Genomic DNA, 23,692 nt, shown 5'->3' with positions numbered 1-23,692 from the left:
TAACTCCGCAAGCCCAGAAGAGCACAAAGGCAGGTAGTTCTGGGGGACAGAAATTAAGGATGTGGAAATTAATTAAGAAATTAAGAGGAAGGCACAACCTGCCTGGATCCTTCCCAGAGTTGTCCCTGGGGAACCTCACCCATTGTGTCCAGGCATGAAGCCCATCACAATTAGTCAACAGGAACACTTTTCCCACTGGGGCAGATTCCTACCTAGGGGAATGAGACACTTTATGAGATGCAAGGGAAGAGCATAAGGCAAGACTTCGTCATGTTTAAACCCAATCAACAGCAAAGTACCATGCCAAAACCAAGCGGGAGGTGAACCAAAAGGGGGAGAAAGGGAGAGCTCAAAGTTGTTTGGGAAGGAACAAGTGTAGGAAACATTGTATGAAGGAGTGATACAGGAATAAAAGAACTGGCCCTCTGTAAACAAGGGCTGATTGATATGGCTGCCTGGCCATACTCTGCGTCTGATCAGTGCAGCCTGTCATGTCTTATTAAACTCTGTTTCTAATTCTTTTCCCGGGTAGGGGTCTCTATTTTGTGTGCACATATACACCTTGAGGTCTGTCGTGGTTTAAGGTTAGCTGCTCCCAGGGGAGCCAGTAAGGTCTAAGAGCCATTAACTCCAGCGGGATCATGGGTGGGAGGGGCTGAATGTCTGTGGTGCAAAAACTGGAGAGACCAGCATGAATGCATGATCACTTGCAGAGGTAAAGCCAGATTACCCAGAGAGCAGATGCAATGCTCCAGGAGCTGAGCGTGTGTATCTGTGTGTGTGTGTGTGAGCTATTACGACATCCTTAATGTGTGTATACGCATGTGCATGCGTGTGTGTGTGTGAGCAATGGTTTGTACTAGCAGCTGGAGTGGGGCTGCAAATAACTGTGGACGATGAAATGTGATATCTGAGCCCAGCTGCTGTATGGATCCACCTTATACATATATATATTTCGGTTTTTTCACTATTGGACCTCCATCCTAATTAGCCAGAGAGGTGAGCACTATGAGGCTATTGGTACTGCTTAGATTGGTGTGAGCACTGAATGTCTGCCTGTGTTGATCTGTGTGGCTGCCTATGTGTATACATATGTTGCACATATGTATGCATGTACCTGGGAATACATGCTCAGCCTCACTACTGACTGAAGCTGGGTCACAGAGCTGTGCAACCTCACCTGTACCAGGCTACTGGACTCAGCTCCCCTAGCACAGTCTTCCCAGTGGCCAGATCCACAGCCACGTGGCTCCTGTATCAGAGCTGCCCTGGACCACCCGGCCCCAGAGGAGAGAAGGCCCATGAAGCCCCTGGGGATGCAGGTTCAGTCATCTCTTACGTAGTCCTGAATCTCCTCGCCCTTCACTCCCTGACAGATCCACTGAATCTTTCCAGACTCAACTAAATGAAAAGATTTGGTATGTCCTTTGTGGGTCAGACAGACCCATCCCAGTACAAGCTTAGCACTGATGCTTTCCTTCTGCTGCCCAAACACCTGGCTGTTTTGTATGTCTGCACTGGTTTATGGTGTGGCTTATGTCATATCTGTGTCCTTCAACTCCACAGTAAATTTTTCTAGGACATTAATTCAGGAAAGGACAGCCTTCTCCTATAGATAGCAGAGACCTCTCCTATAGACAGCAAGAGACCTTGCTTGCTTTTGCACTAATTCTCTTACATGTACTAATTTGAATATTCCCTTTGCAAACAATGTTTCTTATCCTTTTAGTGACTGAATTTTAGAGGGCTGGGTCCAAACAAGATTCATGTTTTGAAGTCAGCACACAAGAAGAAAAGAGCAGAAAGTAATTGATATTTGAAATCTACAAGAAAAAAAGTGAACAAGCTTGGGAAGTGTATGCCTTAATATAAAATTGGGTACAAATGCATTAATCAAGATTTTTAGAAATGGCATTATGAAACTAATATTAGGATAGTTGGACCTCTGAAGTATCTGGATGGAAGGAAACTTCTAATTTCCACTTCTCTGAATTCTGGAAATGTATTTATTATTTTTGTCTCATTCTACCTTAAACATGTTCCTGAAATCCAATGTAACCTCATTGACGCCTAAATCTTCCAGATCTTGTTTTTTCCTGTTGTTCTAGTTTTTGTCTTGGTTCCATATAAGGAAAGAACTTATGAAAATGGGTTATTTTACATAATCATCCCTGGTCCTCTCTTTCCTATTTTTCTTCTCTGACCATTCAGCCTAAAAGACAGAACATGATTACCCAGTGAAAGCTCTGCAGCCATGAACCGTCCGTTTTGTAGCCTTCAAAGTATTGTTTCTATAAAGACAATAAAAAAGTCTTGTTCCTTTATAAGGATGACTGCAAGGAGTGCAAGGAGTTTGCTCTCTGAGAAGAACAGCAAAGATTTTCCTTCTCCAGCTCTTGAAAATGACTCAGTAAGAGATTTTGATCTCTATATTGTAAATTTGATATCCTGTGGATCTCCTCTTCACCTCACCTATTGAGTTGCCTGTTATATTACATCTTTCAAGCTTAATATGTGATTGATTAAAAAGCTTCATTTTCTGCTTGCTTTTCTATGTGATTATTCTGGGCTTAAATCTTTCATACTCATTAGTATTAGCAGCCAAACTCACTGCTGTAGGAAAATTCACTTAAATTCTGTCTGCTTGGTTTAGGTACTAATTATTGGAATATGTAAAAAACTTCTTAATACAAACCACAGATCTTTCTGTCTGATGTAGACAGGTTTTTAAGGATATGTCTCAAATATGTGCAATTCCCCTAAAGACAAAAAGGTTCCCAACACACAAAAAGAAGTTACCATCCATTTTATTGAATAAATGCACCCCTGTAATTTTCTTACGTCTCTCTGGGTATGGTCCTTCTCTCTGAAACTGCGGAGACCCAGGAGTAACCCTGGGGTTCTTTCCTTACTCACAGACCAAGTGTTGGAGATTTTGGATTACTTTCTTGGCCTCTTTCTTTCCTATGGGCTCACTTTTCTTGAGAAACATGTTCTTCAATCTCTGCTACATTTCAATTTGAATGGGATTTCACCACTTGCATATAAAATTGCTCTCAGCCACACTGCTCAGCTTTATTTGCTGCTGCAGATCAAAATGCTTGTTCTTCAACGTTACTACTACTTAGGGTTTTTTCCCTTTTTTCCCTGAAAGAATAGCTTTAGACTGACCTGGATTTTCAGTTAAAAGTCCTTACTTCTGACAATACCCAGTCCTTTCTGACCAAGACAGCAGCAAGCGTGAATCAGAAAGCCACGGGAGTACTCTCCTAATGAAAGGCAGATTGGTTTTTTGCAGGCAGGGGCAGAGAAGGGTGGAAACGTGGCTGCTCCAAATGGAATATTAACTGTCATTCCTACTCTACATGGCCCTGCTGGAGGTTGAATTCCAGGTCAGCTTCCTCAAATGCTGCAGCAGAGAATATGGTATAAATGTCCAAAGAATCAGTCGAAAACCCCTTTGTCCCATGGAGCCTTGGCTCCGTTAGTCAAGCATGCTTTCTTACCTTGCAGAAGAGGTAGAACTTTGTAGGTTGCTGCATGGCTGTATGAAGGTTCATTGCAAAGGATTTCCTCTCTCAATTTCTATATTCTGCACCTGTGTTTTATTAATTGGAATAGTGAGAAATGACTCTTAAGAAAAACTGAGGAACAGTGAAAAAACAGTGCAGCTACCAGGCTGCAAGCAGCTGCTCCCACAACTGCAGCTACTCTTGAAGTGTCATATGCCTCACAGTGTGTGCAGTCAGCAACACTATCATGCCCATATCCCTTACCATGAAACGTGAGAAGCATGAGGTTTGCAAACATGTGATCAACTTCAAACCTCAGTGCCAGAAATTTGTCTCAGCAACAGCATTTGAGAGTGTTTGAACCCAGTGAAACAAGGTAAGAGGAAGGCATGCGCTTCTGTATTTAAAGACTGAAACTACACAGCATGAGCTTCAGCACCTTTGGGGTTTACCTGCAGAGTCACGAAGAAGTTCCTCCCATAACAAACTAACACCAAGAGACAGGGGTATCTGAGCCCCTTCCACAGGAGTACAGACAGGGGTCGACAGAGAGCACAGCCTCTCCTACTGAAAATTCCAGAAGCTTCATCCTTCCAGAGGTAGAGCACAGTGACCAGGCACAGCAAAGGAATTGAGAAGCAGGAGGGCAATATCCTGAGAATCCAAACTTCACTTCCACATCTCTGTACCGTAACATCTTTTAAAACCTAGGTTCAACCAGGACACACTCTGCCAGTCATAAAGAAGCAAAGCTCACATGGGCCACCATTCCTGTCCTGAACACACTACGTGAATCTTGGAATGTGTATTAAATATTTATGCTTTCTAGCACTGAGTGATGTTTGCCCTACATTTCTTCTCTCCCACTGTGAACAGATGCATGTCCTCACTCTATCTCCCTCCAGGAACGTTTTTCTGAACTAGATGATGATGCTCAGGTAGCACAAGGCTTTTAACTAGGAGGTATCTCAGCAAGGCTCCAGTTAGCTTCCTCTTCTCTGGCCCCAAGTCACTCAGCACAGCTCTCACACCGTCTTCATAACAGTGAGCGTGGTTATCTGAAATGTTTGCTTGTGCAGGAAGTTTGGAGTCCCAGCATAAACTTGGAAGGATAATTTCTCGATGAATTAGCTTCTCAGCAAAATTCTCACCACAGGGAGCTGGGAGTATTTGCTGCCAGTTGCTGAAGATGAAGGTATACTCTAGCAGTGAAGGGACCGGAAAAGTCCAACTCCTAAACCTCACACTCGCCAAGGCACAGAACTTTGTAAAACTGCCAGAAAACTCAGGCCAGACTTCAAATGCTGAAAACTACAGTCTCATTTTCAATTTTTCAGGTGCACAAGAAGCCTAATGATTTCACTGAGAATTCGAGGTAAACAAAATTCACTCTACAAGACTGGAAAATGACAACACAAGTTAAGCATTGTTTGATGCTAACTTTGATGCAACCTTCCTTGCTTTTTCCATCCCATGGATGGAAAAAAAAAAGAATTTAAAAGCAACATTATCACTTCAGTCAAATAAGAGTGGTTTAGAAAATTTCTCTAATCATATTTAGTTTTAATAATTTTAGAGGGTACTTTCTAGAAACATAGTAGAATAGTTCTCTTTTTTAGAGATATGCAATTTTGAAGTAAGTCTTCCAGATTTCTTCAAATTGCTGAAAATGTGTATTTCCCACTATTCTGATTAAAATCTTGCAAACTTCTTTCCTGCTCATGACCACATCTTACTCGTTACAGTTAATGGGAGTTTTAGAGGCACAGAGGGTCGAGTTTTTTCTTTACTATTTAGATAGGCAAATAAAACCTTATTACTTGAATGACTCTCTGAAGAATAACAGGTAGATAAAATATGATTTATAAGTTTTTTCCAGTCTTTATAAGAGCCCTCATCAGGAATACATACATAGTTTTAAAAAAGCATTGATTACAGCATCCACCAAGTGCTAAAATAAGTTTTGTTTGCTTTTAATGAAGACAAATAAAAAAAGAACAAACTAAAAATGTAATGTTGGATTATATGAAATTAATAAGACTATACCTAACAGTACCGATTAGGATGAAAGCAAAACTGTTAAAAATTTGACCACTGATCAAAGCTTGCAATTTCAGCCTTCATCAATTGCTTTCTTGAGTGACTCATCAAATCAGTGTTACCTAGAAAGTCAATACTGAAAAAACAGGTAAACCAACAAATACTCCTTTTAGTCACACAACTCTTGAGAACACAGTAAAGCATTTTATTGTTTATACTCATTTTCATTTACACATAGAAGGAACAATCAATGCAGTTCTATCACAGCAGGTGGACCATATCCTGAAACTAACTTTTGACTGCTGAATATGCATAGACCTGTCTTAAGGTCAAATCAGAGGGGGGGGAAAAAGGAAGGAAAAAAAAAAAAAAAGAAAAGAACTATAGGAGGGAAGTAGGGAGGAGAGTAATTTCACTAACATCAGTTTACTCATGATTCATGGGTATTTATTTTGCAGGTGACACAGCTCTTCTGAGAGAACAAACTGCTTCACTTCTTTACAAAATACACTAAATAATGTAATTACTTAGAGAATTCTAAATTTCGCAGTGGTTCATGCAGTAAGGGTGTGCAACTGACACAAAATGGAAAACATGGTTACAACATCAAACTGCTACTTCTATTCCCAGCTGGCTTATGGAAAAGGTCATTGGACTTCCTGATTTCTGCTCTTGAGTTATGGAGTAAAAGCAGGAAGTATTTACTTTGTAAATGCAACTATGAAGACAGACTATAGATATGCAGTGCAGTTGAACAGGTCTACAACTCTGGTTTCTACAGCATTTGCTATTGTGTTGAAATACAAACATAACTTTTGCACACTGTCACTTCTCACACATGTTCAGCTGGAGGAGTCATTTACAGAATGTACTGTGATACTCCTATTTTAAACACTGCCTTTTTTTTTTTTTTCCTCCTCTTGGCCTCATATGTGAAGGGAGCAACTCTTTCCACTGAAAGAAAGAAATTACAGGTGTGCAGAAGTACAACTATGCTACCAACACAGACAGAGACAACTGTGCTCTTGTGCACACCCCTACAACCTGCCAGAGAACAAATTAAGAAGTTAAGCCTGCAAAATAAATGGAGTTTACTCTCAAACTTTTTCTTCAGTCCAGATGAATTATAGACCTTGATACGAGGCTGCCCTCTTTTTTTGCAACTGATCTGCGTGACTATTGGAACAGCATCTCTGCCAGAGTCATTACACTGAAATGCAGAGCTGAGCAGTTTGGTGGCAGTATGTATTGACGGTTTTGCAGCATCATGAGTCTGGCAACTGGGCTTGGGGAAGTTTCAAGCAGTGGGTCTTTACAATAGCAACTTGATTCTGCAGACAAAAAGCAAAAGATTGTCAGAATTATTAAAGTATCACAATAAAGGCAAGTGTGCAGAACATGGAGCTGAGCTTAGCTATTAGCTGGCAGACGCTTTTGTCAGCCGCGCAAAAAGGCACAGCTTCCCCGTGTGTGAAGAGAAACACAAAGGTGTCCAGTCTTTCATGGTGGCTAAAAAGCAGCTTTCCTCTCAGGATGCCTGCTCCCAGCCGGCTCCGCTCTCAGCAGGAGCAGTCGGAACCGTAAGGACAGAAAGTAGGCTGAACTTTACCAGCAGCCTTAATCTGCGGCCTGTCCTACCTTCCTTTCAAAAAAACAAACCCACCCCAAAACAATAAAACAAGCCGATGCTGGCACCGGGACTGCACCCGACTCCCTGCAGAGGGGGTTGCATCTCGGCTGCCTCGGGATGCCTCCAGCTACCGCCGTGGGACCGGAGGCGGCACTGGGCGGGGGCGACGACGGCACGGGGGGGATGCCCTGCCCCAGTCAGCAACCGGCTTGGAAAGCAAGTGCAATTTAGCACTAACTGGTCTAAACACGGACATTATCATACGAAATGGCGGCAGACTGGTTTAATAGGTGGAATAAAAAGCAGATTGCCGTGAGTCACTCCCTGCGAGCTGGGGGGGGAACAACCCAGCACACGCTGTGAAATGTCAGGAGCGTGCGGCATCGCCGCTGCTCGTCGCCACTTGCAAAGGGGCTGAAACTAGCTATTTATTTGTGAGGTCGTACCCCCTTCTTCCCGTTCCCGAAACCTTCCCGCCCCATTCCCGATCACCTCCACACGCCCCCCAGTCCTCTCCCGGAGCGCACCCACCTGTGGCGCCGGGCACCGGCGTGCGTCGGGGCAGACCCGGAGGACACATCGCATTCAAAACGTTCAGCCTGTGCATCGGAAACGTATGAGTTTGTGGAAAGCTTGTTTGAAGTCTTCGTTCGACATAGTATAGATGACGGGGTTGATGAGGGAGTTGAGATATCCAAGCCATGTGAAAAAATCAAAGATGGCCATGTGGAACCAGCAAGCGTCCTTGCAAATAGGCAACACCAGGCTGATGATGAAAAAGGGCAGCCAACAGACGATGAAGGCTCCTAAAATAATTCCTAAAGTCTTTGTAGCTTTCCGCTCTCTAGCGGCCGTGAGCTTCTTTTTCTCCAGGAGGGCATCCGAGACCTTCACCTTCACCTGGTTCATGTACACGGGAGAGCCCGTTTCGCTGAATCCCTCGGGGGTCTTGGAGTTTATGGACGTGACGGAGGAGGACGACCCCGGGGAGTCTGTGATTAACTGAGCCCGCGTTAGTCTTTTACCTGCTTTCTTTGGCGTCTGCTTCAAAATGCGCGACCTGGCTTCCACGTAGATCCTCCCGTAGAGGGCTATCAGCAGCAGGGTGGGGAAGTAGAAGGCTCCCACCGTAGAGTACACGGTGTAGAGGACGTGGTCGGTGTTCACCACACAGTGGGAGACTTCTTCAGCCTTCGCCTGCCGCCAAAACAAAGGGGGCATGGAAATGCAGATGGAGAAAACCCACACCAGAGCGATCATGCCCGCTGCCCGCTTGGGAGTCCGTTTTGTGGAGTACTCGACGGCGTCGGTGATCGCCCAGTAGCGGTCCAGGGCGATGACACAGAGGTGCAGGATGGACGCCGTGCAACAGGTGATGTCCGAGGACAACCAGATATCGCAGACTACCTGGCCCAGCGTCCACTTGCCGGTCACAGTGTACATGGTGCTGATGGGCATGACGAGGATGGAGACGAGAAGGTCGGTGACAGCCAGCGAGGCGATGAGATAGTTGGCCGGCGTGTGAAGTTTCCTCGTCTGGTAGACCGTGGCGATGACAAAGGCGTTGGAGAGCACTGTGGCCAGGGTGACAAGAGCCAGGACGACGGCGAGCACGATCTTCCAGGAGAGAGGGGTGGAATCTTGGTAGATCCCTTCTTCGGCGCTGCAGTTTCGGTAAGAATCGTTGGCGGGGATCAGCTGCGCCCGGCAGGGACCTGGCGGCTCCATCCCTCCGCTGCCGCCCCCCGCCCCGCAGACGGCGGGGCTCGGCGCGGCACACGGGGCCGCTACCCCGGTAGGACCCCGTCGGCACCGGGGGAGGGCTGCAGCATCCCCGCGCCAGCACCACCCCTCGCCCGCCCGCCCGCCCTTCCGGGAGCACCGAGCGGGGCTCCGCGGAGTCTCACTCCCCGCCGGCGAGGAAGCAGAGCAGATCGGGGGACAGACGTGCCCGCTCGCCCCGCCAGCGCATTGCCCCGCCGCCTCCCTGCGGACAGCGGCGAGCCCTGAGCATGGGGCTCTCGCCCCGGTCGCCCTTAGGTGTAGCCCCGCCGCCCGCAGCTCCGCACCGCGTCTCGACGGGCGCAGCGGCGGCGCTGCATGTTCGCGGGCGGCGGCCTCGCCCCTCGGGCTGCGGGCGCGACGGCTGCAAGGGCAGCGGAGCCGCCCCGCCGGGCTCTGCCTTCACACACAGCCCGCTGCAGCAAGTTTGCAGCCGCCGCCGCGGGTGCGGGAGGAGCAGGGGGAGGAGAAGGAAGAGGAGGGTCCGCAGGAGGCAGGAGGGGAGACCACCTCCCATGGCGGCCCGCCGCGAGCCATGCTGTCGGGGGCCTTCCTCAGCCTACTACCGACACCCGCGGGCAGAGGCCGGTGTGAGGGAGAGGTGAGCAGCCGCCGCCCCTTATATAGCGGGCGGCGCAGTCCCGCCGGCACCGAGCAACCGGTGCCGCTCCCGGGCGGGCTGCCCGCCTGCCCGCGGAGGAGGAGCCGCCCTCTGCTTCGGCCCTCCTTCCTTCCTCCCTCCCGCACCCACCCGCTGCCCGACGGGGGGTCCGGCCCGCCCCCGCCCCGCGCACCGCCCCACCGCCATCCCTCCGCCCTTCTCCCTGCAGGCGTCGGGAGGAGCCCGCGTTTGTCCCCAGTCCCACTACAGCGCGGAGGGGGAGCAGACCCTCTCCTCCCCAGTCCTCCCGATCCGACATGAGGTGCGACGGCGCTGGGGGATGTGGGTCGCACTGGTCCTTCGCCTGGCCCCATCCCTTGCTGCACCGTGTCCGCCGCGCCTCGATGCGGGGCCGGGTCATGGGCTCCCCACGGAGCCCTCTGGCCGCGCAGGGGTGGCTGTCCTCCGCCGCCCCGTCCCAAGGCGGCCTCGCAGATGCCGCTCCGTGCCGGAGCTGTGCGCTAGGGGGAAGAGCAGGGGCAAGCAGCATGGTGCGGTGCAAGGACAGAGGCACAGCCGGAACGGGCAGACATCTAGGTTCGCCCGCCCAGCCCGGCGGGCAGGGGGTTGTGCGGTGTGGCAGGTCGCGCTCCTGCGGGTGCCGCACGTCCCACCGGCTCACATCGCCTACTTTACACTTAAACGGTTAGCAATCCAGCTCCTCCGGCGTTCCGACTTTTTTACCTTTTATTCACCACCTCCTCCGGGGCTCAGACTTTGTTACCTTTTATTCACCTTTTCTTTCTATTTTTTTTTCCCTGTTGTGCTTGGAAATGCACATCCGTGACCGAACAGCCCTAACGTGCCCCGCAGGATCCTTCCCTGCTCCGGAGGCGGGGGCAGGAGGTGTACCCGGAGCACACATTTGTTCGTGTCTCGCAGCTCCTGCTGGCGTTTGTTCTCCGCAGCCGCAGGGAAGTTTTACACACAAAGGGAAGTGCGAGCTTGCTTTTTTGCTGGGTCAGGGTAATTCCAAGCTCAGTGAAATGTCTGGTCTCCAGCCATGGAGCAAATCTTCCCGAAGATGCCACGACATACCCAGTAGAGAGGAGCTAGGGCATGTCTGTCTGCAGGCATGTTTGTGCACACCTGCGCATGTGCTACCTAAACAAACTGCGAACTCTCAGCGCTCCCCTCTTGAATATCTCCTCCCGGCTGTTTTCCTCTGTGGTAGGAAGGCAAAGTGCCCTCATTCTTCCTGGGCTATGCTCAGCACCAGACAGGGATAAACACTGTGTGGATCTCCCTGGGACACTGGGCTGATGGCAGGGTGAGAAACCTCAGTGCCCTGTTAGTCATCCTTGAGCAAAAGCAACTGGCACACCTGAAAGGATGGAAATCAAGGAAGAACATCACAAGGAGGCTGGAGACAGTCCATGGTTGCCCAGAGGTCACCCCACTGGGTGAGACTTAAAACTCTAGAAAGAGAATCATTGAACTGCGGGAGAGCCAGGGCTGCACAAGAGTGTGGGAAAGCCAGAGCCCTGCAGGGACAACCCTTTTGCTCCCTCTTTCAGTACTGGGCAAGGTGCCCTGATCTTGGGATGCACTAAGCACCCACAGGTCCTCTGAGATAAAAAAGCAGTGATGGTGCTTGAGATTTTGTAAAATCAGTCATAGATCAGTTCCCTAATTAGGCTCTCTCAAGAACTGAGGTAGGGAGAGGGTTGCCTTAGATTAATCAAAGTGTGGCAGTGAAGGTTTGCCTGCGTTCACCAAACTGATAGGAAGATAAAATGTCAGAAAGCCTTTCTGTTTTCCCAGAAGAGCTTGGGATAGGGTTTGGTCTGTTTCCATGATTTTATTTTGTTAGTGCCTCCTGGTGCTCAGTGGAGCCTGGTAATTGGTTGGAGTCTCTAGGCTCTATTGCGTTAAAAATAATAATACAGAGCTATCTACAGTCTTCTGGTCTCTTTGATGGGCAGAGATTTTATAATCCTGCTTTTTAACACAGTGTGATATTGCTTCCACTTCTGCTTGACATTTCTGGCTTAATTTAGTTGTGCTTAAGTTGGCAGCTGCCCTCGAGCATCCATAGCTCAACATTCTTCCCAAATAGGGCTACATATCAGAAACCGATTTAAATTTAAAACACCAATAATAACAAAAGGAAAACCTAGTTCTTCATTCAGTATTGAGGCAGCTTTCCTCTAGTGGAAAGGCTCTTCTGATATTATAGTATCTCCAAGGGTAATGTGTTAGCTCTAGCCACTGCCATTAGTCATGTCATGTAATGCAGACACATACTATGTGAATGGGCAATGTGTTCTGGCCACCCTGCTAATGTCACTGTTTACCCTCATTATAAAATGTTTGTGTTCTGTGCACAGCTTTTGCTGTTGCCCTTCTCCATTAATTCTGGGTTATTATTCATCAGTAATCACCATTCATTGCTTCCCTCTTTGACTTGGCAAGAAGATGCTTTTCTCTTCCCATGTTTGTTTTCTTCTGTTGTGCTCACTTGTTTCTTATTCAGTTATGTAGTCCTGCTGCCAATGGTCAGGAAAGCATTCAACCCATTGCAGGTCTAACTGTGATTGACTTCACTACATAGCCCTGTGCCACACCTGGGCTCCCAAGAGGTAAGGCTTGGTGAAAACAGGCACCAGGTTCTGCCTAGACCATCAATAAGTGCTGGCATATTGGAGTACCACTCAAAAACATTTTCTGAATCATATATATTATCACATGAATAATCATATCTCATTGTTGTGCTGTCACCCTGAAGCTTACATTTTATTGTGTACCTTCCCTTCTCCTAACTGGATCTGAAAAAATGCTTAAGGGAAGAGATCCTATTTCCTAAAGCTTCTGGCTTCTGTGCAGAGGCAGGCATAAAATTAATTTCTTTCTGCTGACATAAGACTGTTAATACTTCTTAAATCCATATTTTGATGTATTAAAATACAAATATAGAAACTGCAATAAAAACTGAGCCTGTTACTGATTTATTGCATCACAAAGTGCCCATGTATGGCATAAATGTCATCAATGACTTATAAATAAACCAGAGAGAGAAGACAGACACATAGAAACAAACCTCAGTACCAGAAAGGAAAAGTCCTCATCCTATAGTCAGATCTGTCCTGGCCACAGATAATGTTGTCTGGGTTTTGGCTTTTGGACCTTCTAGGTATATTTGAACACAGGGCTCAGCACGGAATATAAACATCACCTCTACCCTTGACTCAGGTGGCAAGTTGTATGGAATGCCATCTGTAGCCTCCTGCAATGTGATGAGATTCATCCTCATATTTTAAATAATGAAATTCTGAGTCCTTCTGTTAGCAAAGATAACCTTCACTATGTAAATCAATGCAGTGGTATTTTGTTGAATTTGCCAACAGACAAATAACACTAATGTATGTGTGAAGTTTCTCAATGTTAACTTTGCAATATAGCTAAGGCCATTTAAATGCCAACACTTTTAAGTCACTAGTCAAAATAAAAACACCCAGCTTGAGTTACTGAAATTTAATTATAAGGAACAGCTGGGCCTGGTTTTGATTTTGACGCTAAGGACCCAGAAAAAGAAACAAGCACATGGGCTCAGTAGGCACATGTATAGGCTGAGTTTTTCTGACCCAAGGGAATAAAGCCAGATGAATTTATTTCCTTATTCTTCATACTGGTCAGGTACAGTTGCTGAAAAATGCACTCAGATACCCTCCAAAGAGTGTTCAATTACTTTAAGTAGGCAATTGAGGTCAAGCAAAAAGAAACTCCAGTCCTCCCTTACACTGTCTCTACCATTTTGCACCCATCCTGACACATTTCAGTTCATGGAGGCTGCAGTTGAGGTTGGTGGCTGTTCCTAATTCATCTACAAGGGATTGCTCTTTAATGATGTTTCTACAGATGCTCCACAGGAAACTGCTTCAATCCTGCCCCATCTCCTCTCCTTCTATGCTGCCCATTATTCTCTTGCTTCATTACAAAGCAGAAGAAATTACTGCTTGTATTGCTTCCTTGTTATTGTGTTTTCCATCTGAGGCTGCTGGGGCCTGTAATTCACACTAAAATCAGTTCAAATGCATGTTTTGCTGCCACAGAGTCTTCATGAAGAATCATCCCTGCAGTTCAGGTTGTCTCCAGTTACACACTTTTAAGAGGTTTTAACCCTCCAGGATCTGTCTGTGATGAAATAGATGCAGATCCACCGGGGAATGAACTGTAGGAAATAGCCATGACAGTATGACATAAAGGTACAGCTGTCTACTAGGATCGAAAGTCAATGACATAACCTTTAACTCCTGCCTACCACATAAGAAAGAAAAAAGAAAGAGAAGAGCACCCATTCAGCATGAAGGCAAAGGATGCTGCATTTAGACTCTGCAGGGATTCAGATTAAAGTGTCATGTTCTGTGCTCAGACCTGGCAGACTAAATCCTCCACTTTCAGATATGGACCCATACCAGCTTTAAAGTATTGGCCCACTTCAGTATGTTCAAATATTCCTTCTTTTGGAGATGAAGTCTGCAATGGTCTACTTTCAGGATCCAGATCTGATTTCAAATGGGTTCCAAATATAAAGTTTTCAGAAACAAAACATTGAATTCTGTGTTTAAAAAAAGTCTGCATACATTTTAAAGCAGAAAACTACTAATGCAGAAAGCTTGATGGAAAATTGTGCAATGCAGTGAATCAGAGTAAAGAAGTAAAATTGGTTAAAATTAAGAATTAAATCTTTTCCTTGTGAAATCAGCATGTCAACACTGATTTAAGGGGAGGTACAAAGATTTCTACCTAGTAAAGAACTGGTTCTTCAGCATGGTTAATTAATATTTATCTAGGAAAGAAGGTAACATATGCTAAGCCCACTGCCACTATTTATAAGTATGCTCTAGTCGTTCTTTGTTCCCGGAGATAATCAGAAGCTAGGAGCTTTGGCTGGCATGCAGATTTGGGCTGCTAATTAAATAAAATGCATTATCCATTAATTTGAGTCCTTTTAGGATGCCAGTGTTTACTAGTTGACAGTTTTCTTCCGCAGTACGACATTTAATTGCAAAATTCAGTTGTCTATTCTACTTAGCAAGAGGCTTACAGAGACGCTTGCAACATGCTGAAATTCAGAAAAGGAAGAAACTGATGGCCACAGAAGTCTTGTAGGCCTACTTTTATCAGCAGAGTAAGGCAGCAAGACTAAAGCAGTAGTGAGTGGCTATGGCATTGTCCAAATGCCAGAGATTTGCAAGGTTCAGAGGCCCTTTGAGGGATTCAGGATATGTGCAGTTTACTCTCAGCAGCACTTTGCAAGGTAGTGCACAGCCAAAGATCTCATTTTGATGACAAGTGAGAGCTTCTGTAAACCAATTAAATTCAATATAACCTGGTCTTTGGAGCAAGGCTGTTATGAAATTTTTGGTCTAGATGCTCCAAAGTGTGAAATCCACTCTACCTAAAGAATAATTGAGCTGGCAAAGGCCATCACTATCACCACTGCTTTATGAGTAGCTCTTTCTTTGAGGAAGAAAACAAGGACTCTGAGAAGCAAAAAGCTCAGAAGAGGTAGATAAATATAATTATGTCACTTCCGCCAAATATGAGCCATTGGTGCGTCCTGCTGGCTGGAAGCAGAACTGTATCTAATATGGCAGAAAAGTAACCAAGAAAAGCCCAGATCAGCATCAACCCAGTGATTTAAGGAAGCTGTAGCCAATGCTATCAAAGGATGTGACCTGTTATTGTTTCTCAATATTTTAATTATCTAAAGATTCTTTAACTGACAGGTCTCATAGAAACCTGTAAAACTCAACTTCACGTCTAGTGCGTACATGTGTTTATTGGAGAAGGGAGTTTATACTGAAGATACATATATAGATGCAATTTCTATTTAGAAAAGTACTTTTTATTTTTCATTACAGGAAGAAGTCAGTCTTAAAGGATGCCCAGAGAGAGATATTGAGCTGATCTTAAAATACCGTTCTGCTGGGTGTATCCTTTAAAATGTGAATGGAGTTTAAAAGAAAAAAAAAAAAAAAAAAGAGATGTGGTCTTTTCCTCATTTGCAAGATCATAGAATCACAGAATGGTTTGGGTTGCAATGGACCCTAACAATCACCTAGTTCCACCTCTCTGCCATGGGTAGTGATACCTTCCACTAGAACATGTCGCTCAAAGCCCTGTCCAACCTGGCCTTGGTTCACATCTGTGTGGAAGCAGAATCAGATAATTGCATCTTGTAGCTTTTATATTTCAATTGTGCATTTCATTGGTATCCTTTTCTTTCCTTGGGAAAATCTTGTTATGCCCTTTTCCCAATGCTTACTCTCTTCATAATCCTGCCTCTACGTTCCAGGTGGTCTGCAAACGCACATTGAATGTACAGTTCACCTCTGTGAGAGGAAGCCAAGGCTTCCGAACCCAAGCAGTTCTCTTCTTACCAAGTACAAGAAAAATATGCATCTGTTATTAAAACAAACAAACAAACAAACAAACAAGATAACCTACAGCTCTCTTTGTGTTTTCTTGACTTTCTCATCATTCTCAAAATTCCTTTGGACTTGGCCCAGATCTGTCCCCATATCCCTTTCATCCTAGTAATGAACTTTCTCTCCTCACTTCCAAGCTGCCTTCTCCATGTCTTGCTCCTTGCATCTGGGCACCCCTCTGCACAGGACCCTGACCTTCTGTTCCTCCACCCTGCTCACACTCCTGTCCTTGGGAGGGAGGAGGAAGGACTTCCTTGCATATCTCTCAAAGACTCACAGTCTCTCTTATGTTTAAATAAGAACACTAAATCATGGGGGATTTCTACATTCCAAAACTCTAAGCCCCATGTAAGATGCTGGAAAAACCTCAGGTGAAGTTACCTCACTGCCCAAGCTGCCTCTGCTTAAGAGTAGAGCTAGGGAGCTTTAGTAGCTAAAACTACCAGCCTGGTTTCTATCATGTTTCAGTTACTTTTTCCTAGCCTTGGAATCTGCACCATACCTAGCCTACACATTTCCAGAGCCTGCTGCTGTGGCTATGATCCCCTTCTCTCTTCATCCATTCTTTGTGCATCCCTCCGTTATCCCATTCCTCCACTAATACCTCACTAATAGGCACATTTTCTTTACATGACTTTCAAAGCCTTTGGTAGTTTATCTGCTTCTCATCACATATTCAGGTCAATTACTACCTTCCACTAGACTCTCATGCTGGCCCCTCCCAGAGTCTTATTTGATTTCAATCAGACATCTTCATGCTTTCCCAGGCTTGAGAGAAGCTTCCTTAACAGGCACAGATATCTTCATTATCTTACCTAAAAATCCTCCTTTGCTGTAATGCCTACAAAACACACTTGACAGAAGTCAGGCTGTTGATTAAGCCATGACTACTACCTATTATTCTTTCTGGTAGTATTTTGTCTGCTGATGTTCTCCCACCTCTGTGCCTCTGCTAGCACTAATCTCAGACTTTGATTCTTTAGAACAAAGACTACATATTTGCTCTAAGTGGTTGCAGAACCTTGAAAATAGCTTTTAGGGTCCTGATCCTGTCCTTCAAGTGGCTTGCTATGAACTGGTTTTGTATCAATAGTAACTATTAACAACATCTTTTGTGCTGTTTCTTATCTGTACAGTTCAGAAATCACTTTGTCAATAATCCCAAATCAATACAAGGTATGAACTGTGATGGGCTGATCCTGGCTGAAAGCCAGGTGCCCACCAAAGCCACTCTATCACTCCCCTCCTCAGCTGGACAGGAGAGAGAGAAAATGTAACAGAAAGCTCATGAGCCAAGATAAGGACAGGGAGAGATAATTCATCAGTTAGCGTCATGGGCAAAATGGATTCAACCTGGGGAAAAGGAATTTAATTTATTGCCAATCAGATCAGAGTAGGATAATGAAAAATAAAACCCAAATCTTAAAAACACATTCCCCCCCCACCCCTTCTTCTTCCCAGGCTCAACTTCACTCCTGATTTCTCTACCTCCTTTCCCCCGGCAGCAGAGTGGAACAGGGAATGGGAGTTGTGTTCAGCTCATCGCACATTGTCTTTGCAAGTCCTTCCACCTCAGGGGGAAGACTCCTCACACTCTTCCCCTAGTCCAGTGGGTTCCCTCCCACAGGAGACAGACCTCCAGAAACTTCTCCAAATTGAGTCCTTCCAAATTGGCTACATTCCTGCATGAACAGCTCCAGTGTGGGCCCCTTCCATGGGGTGCAGTCTTTCAGGAACACACTGCTCCAGCATGGGACCCCCCCTGGGGCCACAAGTCCTCCAGCAAACCTGCTCCAGCGTGGGCTCCTCTCTCCATGGGTCCACAGGTCCTGCCAGGAGCTTGCTCCAGCACAATGAACAAGGGGTCACAGCCTCCTCTGGGCATTCCTTTGTTCTGGTTTGGGCCCCTCCACAGGAGCCCAACCTTTTGTTTCCCCATCCTGCTTACGCTCCTGTCCCTGGGAAGGAAGAGAGTGACAAGGTGGATATATTGTGTAACCTTATCTAGGTGTTCCTGCTCCGGCAGGGGGATTGGACTAGATGATCTTTTGAGGTCCCTTCCAATCTCTAACATACTGTGATACTGTGATATTTGCTCCACTGTGAACCTCCATGGGCTGCAGGGGGACAGCCTGCCTCACCATGGTCTGCAACACAGGCTGCAGGGGAATATCTGCTCTGATGCCTGGAGCAGCTGCTAGCCTCCTTCTGCACTGACCTTGGTGGCTGCAGAGTTGATGCTCTCACATTTTCTCACTACTCTTTTCACCTGCAGTTGTGCAGATTTTTCCCCTCTTCTTAATGTTATCCCAGAGGTGCTCCCACTGTCACTGGTGGGCTTGGCCTTGGCCAGCAGTGGGTGCATCTTGGAGCCATCTGACACTGGCTCTGTTGGACACCAGGAAAGCTTCTAGGAGGTTCTCACAGAAGCCACCCCCATAGTCTCCCCTTTTCCCCCCTCAAACCTTGGCACACAAACACAATACAGCAACATTTGACTGATCCATATAAACTGGCATGATCAGTGCAGCAGAGAACTCTGAAATCAGACAGAACCTACAAATGTAAACATCCTCATTTGCTGTTTGAGGAAAACTGTAATGTTTTGCTATTTTAAAAGATGAGAAGGACTGTCCCTTATTTCCCTTATGCAACTAATCAGAAATAAAAGAGCAGACTATTAAAATATGATATGCTTCTGGTTGTTCTCTTCTATTACAGCTCTGAATTCTGAGCTGTAGAGAGAAAAGGGAGGAAAAAACCCAAACCTGCTGGAAAAGAAGTTCCCAAAGACTGGGGGGTTGTAAAACAGAGAGCATGATTACCCTTTCCCTTCTGCATCTGATCCTTACCTGTCCTAAGAGACCAGGTTCTCCAAAGTTTCCCCAGATGAGAATTTATCGGTTAAAGTTTTATTATAAGAATTAGTGGTTTAATCTTAAGTGATCTTGCCTACCCTCTGCCTAAATTATATTCACTTAAAATAAAACCTGGAGCACCTGGTCATGGCAGACAGGATCTCTATTCTCAGTGGCTTCCTAGGCCTCTTCGTCTTTCCTTTGGCTGTAGTACAAACATTGGTACTTATTCTAGGAAATCTCTTTCATTAGCAGTATGTTTCTTGCCTCAGGGAGGCAGGCTTTCTTCCTAGCTCAGCACTATATGTAACATTAGATGTTAATTTACTCTTGTCTTCCACTGTGCTGGCTTGTCAATGAATGGCCTTCTGACTAATGGTGACAAAACCACTAATGTAGGTTGCTTTTCTACTTGATTCAATATTAATCTGGTAAGATCTCTGCAGGACTCTTATTGCCTTCATCAAGAACACTGTGAATTCTTGCAAAAAGTTTTTAGTTTCATGTTCTGAGAGACCTGTAAGATTTCAGGAGTTCCCTTTAAAAAAAAAACAAACAGTGTTTTGGTAGCATTGTTCAGTCTTTGCCATTTTGATTGCCATTAAGTACACAAAGTCCTCTGAGACATTGTCCTCTGAGGAGCTGTGAAACACGGGTCAGTCAGATGTTGACAGCCTAATATTATCTGGCTGAAACAGTATGAGAGATATTCCTGGGAGATAATGGTTGTGTGCCTTCCCTTTTTTGGTTTTGTTATGTGAAAATTATTGGAGCGTGTTTAGACATCCTCCCTTCCTTTATGGAGGGAGTACTTTACACTTTTTTTTCTGAGATTTTAAGCACACTGTAAAATCGTCTACCGTTTTCTCAGTACTTTGCTCCTTTTTCTGGACCTAATTCTGCTTTCATTTAAAAGGGTCAGACTGCTCCTTTTTTTTTTTTTTAGAATTGTAGAATCATTTTTTTTCTGGAAAAAGACCCTTAAGATCATTGAGTCAAACCATTAACCATTTTCAACCCCTCTGACTTTCACTGATGTATCAGCACTTCCCATTGAATTGCCTATCAGATTTATTAAAGACGAGAGAAATGAAGAAATTCATTGCTTGGATGTCTAACCATAAGCAGAGAGGACTAGATGAAATGTTTCTAGGGTTCTTTTAGTGAAGTTTCTCCATTTTGACATATTTGAAACTAAAGGGCACAGTTTTACTCTGTGTAATTTAAAGAACACTCGGTGGGCACAGCCAGATGAAGGAAAGCAATAGGGGAATTTGAGGATATTTATACAACTGTTTTAGATAATTTAAGTCTTTGCTTCTTGACAATAGTAGATTACACAAGTGGTAGCTTCACTAAATTATACACTATTCAGATGGAGGTGATTTGCAAATGAATATATCTCTGTAGGAAAAGTTTGTGTGGGTTACTCTGAAAGCAAGGAATGTGAAAGTATAGAAGATGAACAACAAATTGTCTCAGGGACCAAAACCCAATTTTGACAAAATAAGGAACAAACCCCGCTATCATTTAAGAAATGTAGCTACGTACATTTGCAGCTAAATTCCACCTATGTACTGGATAGCATTTTTTGAATATTTTAAAGTTGTTAAAGAGTTTGAGATCACCTATTTTATGCAGAAAAAGGTTTGAGATAATGGCAATATCTTGACAAATACATTTTTAGGTTCGAATCAAATTTAACTTGGCACAATGTGGGATGAGATTATCAAGAACTCATAAAATCAATGTGAAAAAACAAAAGGACTAATACTGGAGGTCAGGCATAACAAGGCTAGTAAAAACTATGAAGATGTTTGGATGGAGACAAAGTCCTTGACTTGGTGGATAAAGAACTGGCTGGATGGCCGCACACAAAGAGTTGTGGTCAATGGTTCAATGTCCGGCTGGAGGCCAGTAACGAGTGGTGTCCCGCAGGGATCGTTGTTGGGACCGGTCTTGTTCAACATCTTCGTTGTTGAACATGGACAGTGGGATTGAGTGCGCCCTCAGCAAGTTTGCTGATGACACCAAGCTGTGTGGTTTGGTTGATATGCTGGAGGGAAGGAATGCCATCCTGAGGGACATTGACACGCTTGTGAGGTGGGCTGATGCCAACCTCATGAAGTTTAACCATGCCAAGTGCAAGGTCCTACACCTGGGTCGGAGCAATCCCAGACACAGCTACTGGCTGGGCAGAGAAGAGATTCAGAGCAGCCCTGCGGAGAAGGACTTGGGGGTGTTGGTCAATGAGAAAATGAACATGAACCGGCTTCAGTGTGCGCTTGCAGCCCAGAAAGCCAACCGTATCCTGGGCTGCATCAAAAGGAGCGTGACCAGCAGGTCTAAGGAGGTGATCCTACCCCTTTATTCTGCTCTCGTGAGACCTCACTTGGAGTATTGTGTGCAGTTCTGGTGTCCTCAACATAAAAAGGACATGGAACTGTTGGAACAAGTCCAGAGGAGGACCACGAGAATGATCAGGGGACTGGAGCACCTCTTGTAGGAAGATCGGCTGAGAATGTTGGGACTGTTCAGCCTGGAGAAGAGAAGGCTGAGTGGAGACCTCATAGCAGCCTTCCAGTATCTGAAGGGGACCTATAGGGATGCTGGGGATGGACTCTTCATTAGGGACTGTAGTGATAGGACAAGGGGTAATGGGTTAAAACTTAAACAGGGGAAGTTTATATTGGATATAAGGAGGGAATTCTTTCCTGTTAGGGTGGTGAGGCACTGGAATAGGTTGCCCAAGGAGGTTGTGAATGCTCCATCCCTGACAGTGTTCAAGGCTGGGTTGGACAAGGCCTTGGGTGATATGGTTTAGAGCGGGGTGTCCCTGCCCATGGGAGGGGGGTTGGAACTAGATCATCTTAAGGTCCTTTCCAACCCTAACTATTCTATGATTCTGTGACTAACACATCTAACATTTATGCATAACCATATTTCATACATAGGACAAAGAAAATTGCTAGGTACTCCTGTGATACCATCCTTCTCTATTTATCCATGACCAAAGATAAAAGAGTAGAGGGGCTGCTAAGGACATAAGTTCCATCACTCTGATAATACAAAGTTCACCATAATTAAATGTTGTCATAACTACATAGCAGAAATCAAAAGCTGAGTAAACATGATTCTTCAAGAGCTAATTTTTCTTGTGATTATAAAATATTCAGAGATCAATGCAGACAGTATTAATAAAGTAAGCATTAAATGTAATTTTTTGAAACTGAACAATCATAGTGTCAAAGAGTCCTGGGAAAAGCAATGTAATGCTGACATAGCAGGAAGATAGAACAGAATGGCAGACTGAGTGTATCTACAACCTGTTCTAAGAAATAACAGCTGTCTATATACAGAAAATACATAAAATTTGGGGAAATACATCTACCCATCTGAGGCTTCTTGTAACCATTCATCAAGTAACATATTTTTAAAGACCCAAAGAGTGTTAAAGGTTTCTACCACACAGTTCCACCAGCACTGTTCTGACTCAAGAATCTGTGACTGGAGTGAAAATCAGGCCATGGAGGAGGGAGGAAGGAAATATATTTTATCTACCTAGATGACATAGCTGGAAGAAAAGCAAACAAATCCTCAGGGACACAAGAGCAGCACCTGTCTTCAGCAGGTCACACTTTCAAGTACTGACCCATCCCAACTCATTCTCCCACTTTTTAATCTCTCTTTTTAATCTACTCCACTGGTAAATTGCTTCCTCTGATAAAAATGTCCATCTTCTTTTCAACATGAACTTGGATGACTTCACTGTTAACAGGCGGTCCTGCCATGCTTTGTTCAGTTAAAGAGTACCTGCTATAAAATGACTTCTGCCAATATAGTTCTCTGCAGCCTGCAGTTGAATAGCCTGCAATCAAGCTTTCTTCTCATACTCCTTCTGCAGGTAAAACAGACTTGCTGTCTTCAACACTTTGTATCCCCATTCCTATTTTTTGTGGTATTTGAGTTCTCAGTCTTGTTAGTTTTTCCTACACCATTCTCCTAAGTTTTTTTTCCCTTACATTGCTTGAAATTAGTGTAAAAAAACTAAAAAATACAGAGATACATATCAGATTTCTATGATATGCACATGTATTATATATGTATATTTTATTTATTGATACATATATAATTATATATATGGTACAATATGTGTACAAATATATGGATATATGTGTATATGTGATGTATACAAATATATGTGAAAGGCAATCACAAAAAGTGAGAGAAGAATCTATTGTGGTTAGTATAAGAAGTAGTGAGAAATTGCAGTCAGGAGGTTTCTTACAATACATTTGGAAAGCAGTTTACCTTGGGAACAGTGAAGCTCTTAAGCTGTTTTGCTTCTAGGATAAACACAAAAGAGGATTAGTATAAAATCAGAGCTACACATTTGATTTTAAAATATACATATGTAACATAGCTCTTCACTAGTAAATTGCAGATGTACTCTACCATTTGATAAACTAACAAGTGGAAACAAAATAGGAGGCGAATTCAAAGAGAAGCTGCATCTACCTCTGCTGCGTTGGCAAGGCAAAGCCACAGGCTCACCTGACCCAGTGCTGGCACAGGCCTGCTCTCCAGAGAAGGTCAGGCTGGATGACTTCCAGAGGACCCTTCTCCAGATGGCATTCCTTTGCATTACGTTTCCATGCACTAATGCAGTGGGACTGCTGGACATAGCCACTAGGGATTAATAAATAGCAATGACTGAATTTTGGAAAGGCAGCTTTAGCTATCAGGCCAGTGAACATTTTGTCAGCCTTGATATA

At 44.8% G+C, this 23,692-nt stretch overlaps 1 protein-coding gene and 1 long non-coding RNA gene across 2 annotated transcripts in view; one reads left to right on the top strand and one right to left on the bottom strand.

Annotated features, from left to right (window-relative positions):
- Positions 1-5,736: 5,736 nt before the first annotated feature.
- Positions 5,737-8,917, bottom strand: HTR1B (5-hydroxytryptamine receptor 1B). The gene is made up of 2 exons (XM_061358388.1): positions 7,714-8,917; positions 5,737-6,883 (listed from the first exon to the last, which is right to left on the bottom strand). The coding sequence occupies exon 1, from the start codon at positions 8,908-8,910 to the stop codon at positions 7,777-7,779; it is 1,134 nt and encodes a 377-aa protein (XP_061214372.1). The 5' UTR covers positions 8,911-8,917; the 3' UTR covers positions 5,737-6,883; positions 7,714-7,776.
- A 1,827-nt stretch (positions 8,918-10,744) lies between these two features.
- The window catches only part of LOC133214933 (uncharacterized), a 29,227-nt gene continuing 16,279 nt past the window's right edge, over positions 10,745-23,692 (top strand). The window contains exons 1-2 of the long non-coding RNA XR_009726273.1: positions 10,745-11,028; positions 15,493-15,562. This is a non-coding gene — a long non-coding RNA (uncharacterized LOC133214933). The remainder of the gene's footprint in view (positions 11,029-15,492; positions 15,563-23,692) is intronic.

This window comes from Neopsephotus bourkii, unplaced genomic scaffold, assembly GCF_033783945.1.
Source record: "Neopsephotus bourkii isolate Nb327-2 ecotype Australia unplaced genomic scaffold, CSIRO-AGI_Nbou_v1 NB_941, whole genome shotgun sequence".
NCBI lineage: Eukaryota > Metazoa > Chordata > Aves > Psittaciformes > Psittacidae > Neopsephotus > Neopsephotus bourkii.
This window is presented reverse-complemented; position numbering and strand designations above follow the sequence as displayed.

Excerpts from the sequence above, each read along its gene's own strand:
- HTR1B (XM_061358388.1), bottom strand. The coding sequence starts at position 8,910 with ATGGAGCCGCCAGGTCCCTGCCGGGCGCAGCTGATCCCCGCCAACGAT.